The sequence below is a fragment of the Amblyomma mixtum genome, chromosome 2 (genome assembly GCF_055824585.1).
Source record: "Amblyomma mixtum isolate Tamu chromosome 2, ASM5582458v1, whole genome shotgun sequence".
Taxonomy (NCBI): domain Eukaryota; kingdom Metazoa; phylum Arthropoda; class Arachnida; order Ixodida; family Ixodidae; genus Amblyomma; species Amblyomma mixtum.
This window is the reverse complement of record NC_143013.1, coordinates 220,682,529-220,698,052: the sequence shown is the minus strand read 5'-3', so window position 1 is coordinate 220,698,052 and position 15,524 is coordinate 220,682,529. Positions and strand designations below refer to the sequence as shown.

General features: G+C 46.0%; 1 protein-coding gene across 1 annotated transcript; it reads right to left on the bottom strand.

Moving 5' to 3' along the window:
• Positions 1 to 6,692: 6,692 nt before the first annotated feature.
• On the bottom strand, positions 6,693 to 12,800 carry LOC149362643 (uncharacterized). Its single transcript, XM_089573140.1, has 3 exons — positions 12,638 to 12,800; positions 10,931 to 11,100; positions 6,693 to 7,897 (listed from the first exon to the last, which is right to left on the bottom strand). The coding sequence occupies exons 1-3, from the start codon at positions 12,789 to 12,791 to the stop codon at positions 6,905 to 6,907; spliced, it is 1,317 nt and encodes a 438-aa protein (XP_089429266.1). The 5' UTR covers positions 12,792 to 12,800; the 3' UTR covers positions 6,693 to 6,904.
• Positions 12,801 to 15,524: the final 2,724 nt, after the last annotated feature.

The window sequence follows — 15,524 nt, the reverse complement described above, 5'->3', positions numbered from 1 at the left end:
CCCCTTGGTTTCTGTGGCTGTTGGCTCCTTTCATATTTATAACGAGCCCCTCATTCCCCTTCCCTTGTTTCCTTAATTATGGCAACGAAGTATGTAAATACTATTTTTCTCTGCTGGAATAAAAAATTAGGTCGCATAGGCTACTGTTTAATCTTCTTTACTTCGGCGAAGTATAGACACATACCATGCCAAAATTTAATGTCAGTCTCACATTGCCGAACGCTCCTTTCGCAGTCATCTCTTACCTGTTTGGATGGCAGTGAGCGTTAATGAGTCCAGGGTGTAAGCTTGAATTACAACATCGGGCATTTCTGGCATTCTCCTCTAGAGTCGGAGTGAATCTGAAGTTGGGGAGCGTGGTGCCTCCGGTGACGAGAATGAAAGGGCGAATCCTCGTGTTGGATTGCCAAGACGACAGTCGAAACGCGAAGCTGTACCCAACTGAGTACAAGGTGAGCAACGCTGCTACCGTTTTCTAACAAGTTCGAGCTAAAGAAAGAACGTGCGGCGTACATTTAACGACAGCCTTTATTAAAAAATCAAAGTTTGACTGTCTATAAAATTTCATTACTGGCACTGACGTTTTATGAGGCTTACACGCATGCACTGCCTGTAACGCCGTCGAGATTAATTCTTTCAAAATTTTGAAAGCGCAGTCAGGCTCACTGCAGGCTCAAACCACCAAGGTGAGTTGCATTTGCCTCTTCATCGCATCTGCCCTGGAGTTGAGGAATTCCATATTGCATATACTTGCAGTATTAAGTGTCAACAAGCGAAAAACTATGTGTTGCGCTGCCAGCGGGTTGCCGCCCCACGAGCATTGGGTCGTCGGCACGTCTGGCGACGATATTAGACTGAGGTTAAGCATTGATCGAGGTTAAGCTGATCTGATCTGTTCGCGCTGCAGATAGAGCACCTTCTTTGTGACTGCCTTTTATATGAGCGTGAGTGTGTTCTCCCGGCTGCAACACTGCCGCTTACGTCCTTGTCCGCTTAAAGAAGCCAAGATTCTGGGTCCTTGGACTAAACCTAGATCGCAGAGGACAGCCGTGAAAGCGCTTTTCAAGTTTCCGAAGGACTCAGGACTGAGTTCTCGGTTATAAACGTTCAGTGTGTGCCCTGTATACCCTGCTAGTAATGGCCTATAAACACGTGAAAAGTGATCATCCTTTCCTCTCTCCCCTTTCTATCCCTCCCTTCATTGCCCTTCCCACGTGTAAAGTAGCGTACTGGCCGTCGCCTAGTTAACATCCCTGCCTTTCCGTTCATATTTCCCTCTGTCTCTCCCTCTCGCTCTCATATCCCCAAAAGTTTTGTGGGCATCTGTCCACGAACTTGTCGAGATAAGTTGTTGTTGTTGTTGTTGTTGTGACTGAGAGAAGGATGAAAAGGAAATTGCACGGGCCTGCTACTGGCTCGAGCCAAGCCACCACTGCTGCCACGTGCAGATAGAGGAGAGTTAAAAGAGCAGAGGAAAGATGAAAAGGAAAGAAAAGACGCGCGTCGCAGCAACAACTGCGTCCGCCTGAGCGGACGCTGCTCAAAAAACAGATAAGCGGCCGAAGCCGCGCTCGCCGAAGCGAGGACCGTTATATATGAGATAAGTTCAGAGGGCGTAAGTAGCACCATGTCTAATCCTTGCTGAAGCACTCTTGGCCCGTGTCCTTAGCCCGTGTTCGACTTGTGTTCGAAAACATTACTTTCCTCTATACCTGATAAGCCAAGACACCAGAAGCGGCTGCGGGGGATCCAAGGCGTTGTAGCCGCTTTGGGCGTTTGGGTAGTCGGGTATTGAGGAAAGAAATGCTTCCGAAAGGGGCGCAAGTTAGACTACAGTGCCAGAACTACCACGGTAGTGATTTATTTCAGACGTCTAACGTCGGAGAAGCTTCGGCGTTTCAGTCGCGTTTTGTTGGAGGCAACCTCCCGTGAGCTGCGCGATGCGAGTGCACGTTAAGGAATCCCAAGTGGTCGAAATTATTAATGCGAAATCATTATATGGCTCATCGGCTACGAAACCCGGCGCTGTTGTCCAGCAGCAGTGGTCCGAAAACCCCAATTACGTCACCATGCTCTCACATGGCGTCAGCAGTAGACCATAAGACTGTAAAGGGTAATCATTGGCAGTGAAGCAAACACATTAGACGTGACATTAGCAGTTAGTGATAGCTGGTGATAGTTGTAATGGTAGGGATAGTGGTAGTCTTTTAATGATAGAGGGAGTTACTAAATAATGAAGGCCATTAATGACACTGGGAATGTTAAAGGCGTTTAGGTTGAAGGATTTTAGTGTATTTAGTTGAAAGGCCAGTAGGATAAATGTCTTTATGGTGAAGGCCTTTATGGCAAATGCGTTAAAGTCAAATTCTTTTAAGTCAAAGGCTTTTATTATAAAAGCCTTAGGTCAAAGCATGCTTTCGCATTGACAGCAGTGAAGCACCTTCAAGTGTAATTTTCCGGAGCTCTCAAATACAGCGTCTGGCATACCCCATGCGCAGCTTTGGGTGTTAGGCCCCATGACCAAAAAGAATCCACGCCTTTTCTGTGCATAGCATATTGTGTCATTGATTATAAGGGTTATAAGGATAGTAGATTCATAATTTAAGATTTTTGTTTTGCAAGCAAAATTATTTGTCTTCTTCAATGAATAATTCTGCAGTTTTTGTCGGTTGCTACTATCCAGTCACTTAAATGTATTTTCAAGGGCATAACCAGATTTCTTTTGACTCCTTGCTCTCATTAGATGTCTGTACGAAGGAACATATTTTAGGCACCTAAAAGCAGCCGCCGCGGTGGCTCAATGGTTATGGCGCTCCGCTGTTGACCCGAAAGACGCGGGTTCGATCCCGGTCGCGGCGGTCGAATTACGATGGAGGCGAAATTCTAGAGGCCCGTGTATTGCGCGATGTCAGGGCACGCTAAAGAACTGCAGTTGGTCGAAATTTCTGCAGCCCTTCACTGCGGCATCCGTCATAGCCTGAGTCACTCAAAAATCATAAGAGCTTTTTTTTTAAAAAAAACGAGCAAAGTATGACACTCACAGAAGCCATACCAGAGCCACGTAAAAGACGTGGCAATTTGTTTAAAAATATTTGCATTAATTTCTCAGACCTGACTTTCTATTATCTATGCCATTCTACTCAAGTTATTTCAGACTTCAGCGCAGTGTTAACTAGTAGTCGTATTACTTGTCAGACGGAGGATGGCTGCAAAATTTGTGAAAACTAAGTACTCAAGGAACATGGGCATTGTCATTCTGGGACACCTGTAGGAAGTGATCACTTGCAGCCTGAGCACACACAGAAAGAAAGAATTGGACGAGTTCGTCTTGCTGAAACGTTTCTATGCACGTAGGTGGGCAACGAATGCTCTGTCAAGTCTGTAACAGAGTGCGTCATCTACTGCCCTTGACAGGATGGCGTTTGCTGAGTCCACAGTGGAGGAGGCAGCCCAGAAACCGCCAGAAGTCTTTGTGGAAATGTCGAGTCGTGAAGCACTCTCCTGGGGCACCTCTCTTGATCTCCATCCAGACCATTGCAGAAGAAAAGCAGTGACGCTTTAAATAAACCTATACATCATAATCTTTTGTGAACATTACTTGGTTTGGTGGGTTTGGCTTTTGGTTAAAGTTTATTGATATCATGTCCTAATTTACGATGAACTGAGATAATAAGGCACGGTGTCGTCATGAGCAGTTGCTATCTCGATCAGCACGAGTAACTTCATGTGGATTACAGGCAGGAAGATGGGATCACCGAGGAGTGACGTCATACGTAGTATTCGCTCGACTTCAGCCACCGCCCATGTGCCATCCGTTACGCGTCGTTTCGGCAACGCACTGCGATATAGTAGACACAAAATTGCGGACACAGAAGGCTCCTCAAGCGCCTTCGTAAGCTCGTCGACCAGCAGTAATCTGATGCCGCTTTCGTGCCGGCAAGGATATTTGTTCCTGTTTACGACTAGATTGCGGGAATCTCGAGCAAGCGCCTTTCTAACCAATAGGAGCGCCAAACTGCACTCGAGCAAAAACTTAATGATTGATTGAATGCCGAGTAGAGAACTAGAGCTCACAGTACAATTAGCCGTCTGATAGAAATGAGTGGCATGCGTTCTGCACAGGGAGGTAGATGCGAACTTTCACTGCGCAACCGGTTGAATTGACCTTTCTCAACACGTCGGCGGCGTCTTCAGATTGAAGCCGAAGCCTTAGCGATTGAGCCGCCGGGGTGGCTCAGTGGTTATGGCGCTCGGCGGCTGACCCGAAAGACACGGGTTCGATCTCGGCTGCGGCGGTCGAATTTCGATAGAGGAGAAATTCTAGAGGCCCGTGTACTGTGCGATGTCAGTGCACGTGAAAGAACCCCAGGTGGTCGAAATTTCCGGAGCCTTTCACTACGGCGTCTCTGATAGCCTTGGTCGCTTCGGGACGTTAAACCCGATGAACCGTACCAAACCAGCACTGCGCCAGGGTTTGATCTTTGAAATTTATTCCCTTTATTAGTCATTATTTTAAGAGAGAGAGAGAAAGGAATTTTAATGAGAGGAAAGGAGGAGAGGTACGCCGGTAGTCATTATCATTGTTACTGTATAATCGCAATCCTTGTGATATGTGCACCTTTTGTGGTTGATTTGAGTGTACTATTTTGTCTATGCTGCCTATCTTGTGATATTTTGCAACCTATGTAGCTTTTTACCTGAACCAGTTATTTTTTGTTTGCTGTCTCATTCTTTTTCTTCCTATCTTTTTTTTTTCTTGCGTGTGCTTTATTATCATTGTTTTTAAAGCACTGTCAAACTGCACTGCTGCTGCTGCCAATAAGCGGCTTTCAGGACTTGTCAAGCTGCTTGTGCAGCTTTTTTCCTCAAACCTGTCCGTTCTCAAATGTATATTGCAAATGGAAATAAAACACTTACTTACTTACTTCACTGTACTTGCTTGCTTGATTCCTTACTTACTTACTTACTTACTTTACTTACCTACTTACTTGATTACTTGCCTACTTACTTATTCTACTTACTTTACTTAATTTGCTTACTTACTTTGCTTACTTACTTTGCTTTACTTACTTATTTGCTTACTTGCTTACTTTACTTACTTACTAGTTGGCGGTCATTGATGTCGGTGACATACGGATGGCTGCAGTCGGCGGCGCCGCAGTGGCGAGCACACGACCAGGCCTTCACTCTAACATTGCTTTAAGAAGCAGACAGAAAGGAGGAGGACTTCAGCTGTCTGAAGGTGTACTGCATATTCTCGAACCACTGAAGAACTTGGAGGAACTGGTACAGCTAGTGCAGCCACTTTGAACACACTTTAAGTGCCATATCTGCGTTACCTGGCGCAGCTTTAGGTGGACAGATTTTTGATGCAAGTCTTCTGAATTTGTTTAAAAAAGCAATGTGTATGTCTCTGCACCAAATGTGGAGTTTGACATTGTTCTGAATAAGTTAGGAACGGCGCCTGCAATATGTTCCGGATGATATTCAGCTAAAAAAAATGGCGGAAGGTGTGGCATTGTTAAGCACGAAATATTGCTCGAAATAACAGTTTTTGTAGGTGCATACCACCGCCACGTACCTGAAAGCGCAATTGAGGTGTCCAGTGACCCAGGACGCCATTTATGCGCGTCTTCAACCTTTTCAGCGTCAATGCTAATTTACCCAATGTACGCAGGCGGCCTATGCTCCAGTGCCGCGTTTCTGCTGCATTGTTGCCAACAAAAAAGTGTATTGCTCTAGTGCTGTGTTTCTGCAGCTACGTTGTGTACAAGCCAGCCCACGCAGCGCATATCACTCTGTCATTATCGCCAGAAAGCTCAAAACGCGATAATTAGTTTGATGGTAGTATTATTTGATGAAGAAGTCTATATTTATTTATTTATTATTTATTTATTTATTAGTACCTCAAAGGCCCACTAGGGGCATTACATGAGGGGTGGGCATACATATCATTGAAAAAAATCAGTGATGAATTGCAGCGCACAGCGCGGGAGTGAGTTGCCGTTGAATAAATAAATAAATAAATAAATAAATAAATAAATAAATAAATAAATAAATAAATAAATAAATAAATAAACAAGAGGCGTTATTGGCTGCGGCGGCAGCCTAGTGCTCTCGTGCTGGGACCAGCCAAGCTAACGTCTTCTCGTCGCCGCGGGTGGAATTCCCGGTCGTGCAATAGTTACCTATTCCTGGTTAGCACAAGGTCACCCCCAAGGTCAAGATTCATAAAAACTTGTTAGCCAGTTTGACTTTGTGAACTGCTGCTTTCGCATTAAAAATGGATGGGCTCTTTGGTGGGTTCTTTGGTTCTTAGAAAAAAATATCGTAAGTGTTTCCGGTTCAGTTCCGGTTAAGATTATGCATCCTGCTCGACATACGTCTTCGATATAGTGAGTAAATTCGCAAGCATTGTCACATAGCGATTATAATCCAAATCAAATACACCCGCTACATGGCGCAGAAGATCCTTAATCTGGATTGAAAATTTGATTCACCTCATACGCCGTTTCGCATCCCCGCGCCTCATTGTTCATAATACTGTTATAACAAGAGTGATTCACGCAGGAACAGATGAGGACTCGAGAACGCCTTCCCGCTATATTTTGCGGCTGTGTTAAAGGACGCCAGACAAAGCTCGAAATTTTAATAAGCAAGCATACGGCGGCCGTAGCAATCACACAGATAACTAGTGATCGAAGCACACTTTATTTTACTGTTCTTCCTTTCTTAAAAGTGCATTGCAAATACCGGCTATATAAAGTGAGATTAGTGAAGTCGTATATTCCTTTATATTTAATGACCAAACCGACATCTTGTGTTGTCAGCCGGGTGCAGTAGTAGTGTCCTCCTCATTCAAAGATGCCAGAACACACTATGATTCCCCTCCAGAAGGACTGTCCTAACTGCTGCTGGACACAGTAGTGTTGCCAGATGAGGACGAACCGCCATCGGAAGATCCGCCTCCGGAAGTACTGTTCGAACTGCCGCTCGACTCAGTATTGTTGCCTGATGAGGACGAACCGCCATCTGAAGATCCGCCCCCGGAAGTACTGCTCGAACTGCCGCTCGGCTCAGTAGTGTTGCCTGATGTGGACAACTCGCCATCCGAAGATCCGCCCCCGGAAGTACTGTTCGTACTGCCGCTCGGCTCAGTAGTGTTGCCTGATGTGGACAGCTCGCCATCCGAAGATCCACCCCCGGAAGTACTGTTCGTACTGCCGCTCGGCTCAGTAGTGTTGCCTGATGTGGACGGCTCGCCATCCGAAGATCCGCCTCCGGAAGTACTGTTCGTACTGCCGCTCGACTCAGTAGTGTTGCCTGGCGAGGACGACCCGCTGTCCGTTGAATTGCTTTCAGACGTACTGGGCGTTGTCGTGTTACCGGCGGAAGATGTGGTTGAGTTGTCACTTCCGCCTGGTTCAGTCGTGTTTCCGCTTTCAGACGTACTGGGCGTTGTCGAGTTACCGGCGGAAGATGTGGTTGAGTTTTCACTTCCGCCTGGTTCAGTCGTGTTTCCGCTTTCAGACGTACTGGGCGTTGTCGTGTTACCGGCGGAAGATGTGGTTGAGTTTTCACTTCCGCTTGTTTCAGTCGTGTTTCCGCTTTCAGACGTACTGGGCGTTGTCGTGTTACCGGCGGAAGATGTGGTTGAGTTTTCACTTCCGCTTGTTTCAGTCGTGTTTCCGCTTTCAGACGTACTGGGCGTTGTCGTGTTACCGGCGGAAGATGTGGTTGAGTTTTCACTTCCGCTTGTTTCAGTCGTGTTTCCGCTTTCAGACGTACTGGGCGTTGTCGTGTTACCGGCGGAAGATGTGGTTGAGTTGTCACTTCCGCCTGGTTCAGTCGTGTTTCCGCCTCCGCCACTTGGAGTAGTATTGCAGCCACCAGGGGGCTTCAAGATACGAAAAGAAAATGCTCACTATGGATAGGCTCGTCTTATTGCAACCATTGCAGAACTTTAGAATAGCGGATGCCTATTAGTGTAGATATATACCGGATACTTCCGGATGCTTCCGTCTTTACTAAACGAGTATGAATTGAATGACTGATTTATTTTCGTGCACGTATAAGTAGCTTCGTGCTCTGTACGAACACATTGTAGCATAGCTAATATTTTGAGCATTGCTACTTACCTGTGAACTCCATGAGTACTGTAACATATCCATGAATACATACATTTTTTTAATTTTATTTGCGGTACTTGAATGTTTTCCTGGTGAGCGAGTATGTCTGCGTTTCTTTCCTTTTTTCGTGTTTTGCTCTGTTTGCAATATTATTTAAGTATGATTGTTCTCGCTTGAAGTTAGCAATGATGACTGACATTATTGTATCGTAATGCTGTACTGTACTTGAGTTATCTTTCATTTTACATGTGTGTGTTCTGGTAACGGATGCTGCCGCAGTGCCAAACTGGGTGATGGGGGCCAGTCAAGCTGTCAATGGGAAGCTTTTTCTTGCAGCTCAACTCCATCTGGAAATTTATAGGTGGCAAAATAAACTGATTTGTTTTGATTTGATACCGCCTCGCCGGCTGCACACTTTTAGTGGCAGGTGCGGGGTTATTGAACGTGCACAGCCGGGACAGGCCTCCGCTATGCCAAAACTGTTTAACTCTGCGCGATGAAAGTTGTTTGCAGAGTACCCCTCCGTATTTGTAGGCATGCCGGCCATTGTTTCTGCGTTGGAAGCAGCAGCATTAAGCTACTCGGCTTTTACGGAATGCCATAACAGAAAAAAAAGGCCTGTCGAGACTAGTATCATTCGAATTGTATGTTTTCTGATGTTCAGGAAGACTTGAGGCCGAACGCCGATCACCTGAAATTCTCATTAACAACGATTGTTTTGTTAATAATTGTACTGTATAGTTGTTCGAATGATTGTTTGAAGATATGTGCTTACACTGTAATTTAGTTTGTAACCACTGCTGCCTTGTATGGGCCCACAGGCACCTTTCAAGCTGTCGTAGAACAGCTTTTACGCTTGGGGGCCTTCAACCTCGAGTTGAAAATAAATGAATTGAATTGAATTGTTCACGAGAAGATATGAAAACAGCACAAAATAGTATTTTTTGTACATATAAAATTAGCCATAGCGGCGCTCATTCACAAGAAGAAACAACTTTGCTATATTTGGACCCATTAGTTTTCTTTCCCATTTCTGAAAATCGCTGGAAGTAATGGTGCACAGACGACGTCAGCAGAATTTGAACTAGTTGAGAAAACGTGCTGGCTCTCGACACGGTTCACTCAACATCGCTTAAGACTTCTGCGCTGGAACTGAAATATATTTACATGGAGAAAAGCCTTATTGACAGTCTTAATATATACCAGTGAAGAATTACAGCGCGTAATTCAATATTTTGTTCTATAAGAATGAGTGTTGAGGAATAAGGGGTAAGGTGGAAATTAATTAAACCACCTTTTTTGGACCTTCACCGCTATGATTAAATTAAAGATTAGCAGTCGACCATCAAACTATTATCTGAAAAGCCTTTCGAAGCAGCATCGTAGGGCCCCTAATGCAACATTTTTCTGTGTGGCATCGGCCGCATGAAGTATAAATATTTATACTACATCTTTATATCTTTATAACACTGCTTACCTAATGGGTGGAATATGTGGAGGTGCATAGACATTAGGGTGAAATGTCAATCGCTACTCTTCGTTCTAGGAGTAAAAATGTGGTAACTATACGGCGATTTTCGGGCCTAAAATTTATTTTTAAGACGAGAGTAACTGCGGTGATGGCATGAATAATAACATAAACCTCCATGGATTTAGCTCACCACGTATTCTAATCATGTCTTGTCGCAAAATACAATACTGTTATGAACCACCCTTTATTTCCTCCAACGGGTCCTTGTGAAACCTAATACCAGACACTACAAAAAGGATAATGGTCAAAAAACGGCGGATCATGACAAACTGCGGTCTGTCACCGCAAGCAATTTGTCCAACTGACACACAAGTAAACAGTTGCTTTCAAATTCAGAATTGTCAACAATATGTTTGGTGATTGATTCTCGACCATTTCTATAAAAGAACTAAAATACACCGACGCAACATAGCCAGTTTTCCTTCGTGCGGTAACGTGAGGCATGTCCAGATTTTAGTGGAGCGCGGCAATACATCAGATGGTTACGAGTTTGTGAACGTGTTGCAGTAAAGGCAACTGATTTCTTGATGACCGCATTCGCCTGTGCAGATTTTTTTCAGGACTAAGTAATTTTTCTTATTTTCCTGATGGTTAGGAGCACGCGCTTCTTAATTCACGATCTAATGTTTATGTAGTAGGGCCGCCATCCCTTCATGAGGCTTGTTGCATCGGTAGCTGGGAAGCTCTGTCGGTGATAGTTCGATGTGTGTCACTAACTGAATGAAAGTATCTATGCCATTGTCCCATAAAGCTGTCGCCTTTTAAGGACTTTAAGAGCATTTCTGCCACTGCTCGTCGCTTAATGCGTGAGCATCGTGTCGAGCGTTCGTATTAGGAGATAGTTGCCTTTAATTCATCTCTTTCCTTCGTAAGTAATGAAATGATTGCGCTTATTAATGTCATTATTACTCGGATTACTGTTTTTACTATTATTCGCGAGGACCGCTGTTCTCCAACCACCTCGGCATTCTCTTAGCAGCTGGGTTTGAGATACCGAGTTAAATGGAATTATAAATTACACACACTCATTATTACACGTCCAGGATTGTTAGTTGTAACAAGACTCGAAATTTTCCAGAAAGACATCTTTTCACCTTGTTATCACTCACATACGCGGACGCAACAAAAAATCAAATCGCAATTTTAGTTCTGGTGACTGATCCACTCCAGAAGCAAAAAAAAAAGAACGTCATAACTGATGAAAACAATCTTTTGGTTAGCATTTCATCGACCTAAAGACAACAGAGGCGTTCTGCTGGGTTATACTTACGGGGCCATGGTGCCCACCGCCGCCGTGGTGTCCCCCGCCCCCGTGGTGGCCCCCGCCCCCGTGGTGCCCCCCGTCACCGTGGTGTCTCCAGCCCCAATGGTACCACCAGCCGCCGTGGTACCTTCCGCCGTCGTGGTCTCCTCCGCCGCCGTGGTGTTCCGCGGTGGCAACTGTGAAGAGTCACAAGCGACCGAAGGTTCTCAGAAAATGCATCCACCTAACAGCGTTGACTTCTAGTAAGCGCGCCTCAGCTCACTAGCCATCGGAAAAGTAATAAGTGCTGATGCTGGAAGCTAATTCCAGTAGACAACTCTGTAATCAGCGCCAATACACGTTTCGCATCGAAAGAACGCGGAATGGCACTCTTAAAGGCTGGGAAGGTTTTGGGCTCTCGCGGTAGTTTTTGTGTCGAAAATGGATGTTAAGTTACTTCCGTATTTATGGCTTGCACAAATCCCGAGAAAGCGTTGGCGGGCGCATTTTTATGTCATGTTAAGTGAAAAAAAATTGATTTGATTTACTGGGGTTTAACGTGCCGAAGCGACTCAGGCTATGAGGGACGCCGTAGTGCAGGGCGCCGAAAATTTCGACCACCTGGGGTTCTTTAACGTGCACTGACATCGCGCAGCACACGGGCCTCTAGAACTTCGCCTCCATCGAAATTCAGCCGCCGTGGTCGGGATAGAACCCTCGTCTTTCGGGCCAGGAGTCGAGCGCTGTAACCACTGAGCCACCGCGGCGGGTGACTGAAGTGAAAAAAAAATTGGCAGATACTTAATACTGCTTACGCGTGGGAATGCAAAAACATTAATGTCCCGGGTACATGCATTAAAGTTATTTTCTACGAGTTTACATGCATGACACCACCCAGAATGCTGTGCGACAAACGGTTGGATCACAATTTTGGCAGGAAAGTCTGAGAAACCATAGGTGCATATATGTCGTCGGTTTGAATCCCTGATGCAAGCTATAGCCTCCAACCTGACTAGCATACGTAAGCTATATGCAACGCGAAATCATGACTCCACCCGGATGAGCGTACGACAAACGATTGCGTCACAATTTTGGCACGACTGTCGAGAAGCCTGGCGGCACATGGAGATGGGCCAGTGGCTAGTATATGTAGACGAACAACATCTATAGGATTGTCTGAAGTGGCGGTGCTTTGGTTGCTTTGTGCATCAAACGGTCGCTTGATGACGTTATCCAATTTTTCTTGGCATCGCTGGGGTCTTCTCTACCATCTCCGAGTACAGACACACACACACGCCGCTGGCTTTTCTCGTAATGGGACCAGTAATGCTTTCGCATTAAAACTTCCGCGTGCTTATTTGTTCCGCGACTATAGGAAACCTACAAGTGCTTTGAATTACTGACGTATCCTTCGCTCCTGTTGCCTAACCCTTATCGGATGTTGCTGCGGCGCAATCTAATTGTGTTCGTCCTATTTCGAAATCACAATGTATTGTACAATGTCGCTAAATTACGAAGTGATAGCGAGTACAAAAAAAGGTCGTATCGAGCACAGGAATATATTTGAAAGACCTGGAAATGTCCGAAGGCTGTGCCCAAAAAGAAATCACGCTTCCTACTATTGTAGAACAACAAACTTTCGAATTCTTAATAGATATCAGCGACACCTATGGCACATAAAAAACACGCCTTCCTAAACTAACAGCCGGCGAAAAAGAATCGTGAAATACTTGCCTACGATGAAGAATATGAGGGCACCAAGCGTCTTCATGGCGTATGATAGCTGAACGGAGCTAGGCTTCCAATGCACGTGCCAGACGGGAGAATAGTCTGCGTATGCGGTACGAGCCGTTGCTTTTGCATACGCTTTGTGATAAGGCCACGACATCACCACAGTGCAGCTCGTCTGCACATGCGCAAGCCATGGCGTATATGCATAGGTTGCTCCACTTGCAATAAGATATAAAATCTAAATTTACTAAAATAGAACACCTAGTGGCGTACCTCCTGTACCACGGCAACAACATATTTCCAGTGCGTTTTTACCATTCGCCGTGTGCACAGTCGCGAAATTTTTTTTCCGGCAATAAAGCTACGTAGACTAAAAGAATGATAAAAGTAAAACAAAACCACGCGTGTGATGTTTATTTCAGCGAAAAGAGTGAAAATCGTGGCTCGGAGCAAATACGCTCTGTTGTGTAGTATGGCTGAAATATACATACATAAAATGCGGATACCTCGTCAGCAGTCGGCCTGGATGCCAACGTCAGGACGCTCAAGGTGGCGACCGAAACGCATTAGTCCTGCATCCCGCAGCGTCATATAGGAGTACGGTAATCAATGACGACCTCAAAGTGCGAATAAGGTCTATAGTAGGAGGTGCTGATGCCTTGAGTCACATCACCTAGAGAATTCGTTCAACAAAATAGGGCAGTAAGATTAGATGCGGGAGCTAGCAGTCCAATTCTTTAAGAAAACCAGCTCCACGTCACGATTTTAACATGACCGGTCGCTCTACGAACAAGCTTTCTAGGTTAAAGGTAGACCAAATGTTAACTGAAAACCGCGAAGAAATGTAAGCTCGGCGTTTCCTTTTCCTAAGTGGCATCAGACCGCTGCGGTGGCTCAGTGGTTATGGCGCTCGGCTGCTGGCACGAAAGATGTGCGTTCGATCCCCACCGCGGCGGTCGTATTCCGATTGAGGCGAAATTCTAGAGGCCCGTGTAATCTGCAACGTCAGTTCGGAATAAAGAACCCCAGGTGGTCGAAATTTCTAGAGCACTTCACTACGGCGTCCCTCGTAGCCTAAGTCACTTTGGGACGTTAAGCCCAAATAAACTAAACACAGCGGCACCTTAAGCCACTTCGGCATCTTAAGCTGCCCAGAGCCACTGTTAGCGAAATTATGGCCTCTAGTGATCTTTATCCAGATTTAAGCATGATTGAACTCTACTTAGTAAAATTAATACTTGGGGCAACAGAAGTCCAAGATAAAGGTGCAGAGGAGCTCGGCTCCTTTGGACCTTTACCTTTCAGCCGCCAGCGGAGTCCACGGCTCCGCTGGGGCAGCTGACTTGCGGTCTTGCTAGATGAACCAAGCTTGCTGGTCCATGTTGTCTCTGGTCAGAGCCTCCTCCCACTGCTCGTTTGCCGGGTGTGGCACTATGAACGTTCTGTGCGGTTTGTACTGGCATTCCCAACATGTATGCCTGAGCATGGGGCTTGCTTCGCACCAAGGACAGTAACTTTGGTATTGTGCGGGTCTGATCTTGTGTAAAATGTAAAGACTTGGATATGTGATTGTCTCTATACTCCTCTAGTCACTGGCATCCGAGGAGGCCATTTTTTTGTATGGTGGTGAGAAATCTCTGCTTTCTAGCCTAAGGTGTTCTAAGGTAGGTGGGGTAGGGATGGGGATCCAGCCAGATTGGGAGAACTCGGGCTAGTTCATTCTCTACCTCTGTTTCTGGCTTGGCCTTCGTGACCAGGTGTCCATGTTTTCGTGTGTGTGAGAGTGCACTTAATAGTGTGCTCGCCCTTCCGTTAGGTTTTCCAGCAATTTAGTCCCGGCGGGATTGTCGGGAGTCCGTCACTGCGTGCGATGACTTCCCCTGATGGTCCTGATGGTGATGGCTATGGCCAGTGATTCCGCTTCCGCAGGATCTTTGGCATAGATTGAAGCCCCGATGATTGGCCTGTTCTGGTTGTCGACCGCAGGAATCGCGAACCTGCCTGGCTCGGCATAGGCCGCGATGTCTCTCTATACCGCTTCCTGTACTTGTGATAGTTTTGTTTTTCGGTGAATTTACTCTGGGTCTCCTTCTAACCTTCTGCCGCTCGTGGTGCATGTGTCTGGGTATCGGATTTACGTAGAGCTCTCTTCCATGTGTCGGAATTTGGGACTTGCTCTCACTAGTTCGTAGTACGTGTAATAGCCCTAGTCACGTCAGGATATCCATACCCGCTTGTGTTATGGTTAGGCGTATTGCTTGACCCCCTAGAACGGCCTACCTGAGCTGCTCAAAGGAGTCGTGTACTCCGAGTGACCAAAGTAGTTCCATTGATGTCGTTTAGAGGTCTGCCTTTAGAGGCGTTGGCGTCCTTTACGGGCCGCTAGGCGCTGTGGTCGACCCTTGGTGCAGGATGCCGCACCTAGTTGCCATCGTGGCTCGACGTACAAGGAACCTGTTTGAAAGGAGTACGTACTTGCGCGAAAGACGGGACGAAAACAAGGAAACACAAACGACATGTACAATGCGCATTGTATTCCCTTTGCCAAAAGTAACCGAGCAACAGGTTTTTGCTTCTCAAACGTATAACGGAGCATTTACAGCAGCCCTGAAGACCGGACGGTGCCACAATGTAAGGACAAGGTCTCACCTTTTTTTACACAGAATCATAGCTTGAGGGCTGCCATGAGTGCTTCGCTACGCAGCTAAGAAACAAACCACCTGTGCCGGGTTACTTTTGGCGAAGACTGTACATGTCGTTTGTGCTTCCGTGTTTTCGTCCAGTCTTTCGCGCAAGTACATGCCCCTTTCAAGCTATGAACCAACTCGCCCAGATTAGAGTTTTAAGTAAAGGAACCTGTGTACGTCTTCTTCCACGCTAGCCAGCTGGT

Bases quoted from the DNA above. Each gene is read 5' to 3' on its own strand.
- LOC149362643 (XM_089573140.1), bottom strand. From the start codon at position 12,791: ATGTCGTGGCCTTATCACAAAGCGTATGCAAAAGCAACGGCTCGTACC. The intron at 11,101-12,637 runs GCAAGTATTTCA...GACTCTTCACAG, and splicing joins CCTCATATTCTTCATCGTAG to TTGCCACCGCGGAACACCAC. The intron at 7,898-10,930 runs GTAAGTATAACC...CGTATCTTGAAG, and splicing joins GCGGTGGGCACCATGGCCCC to CCCCCTGGTGGCTGCAATAC.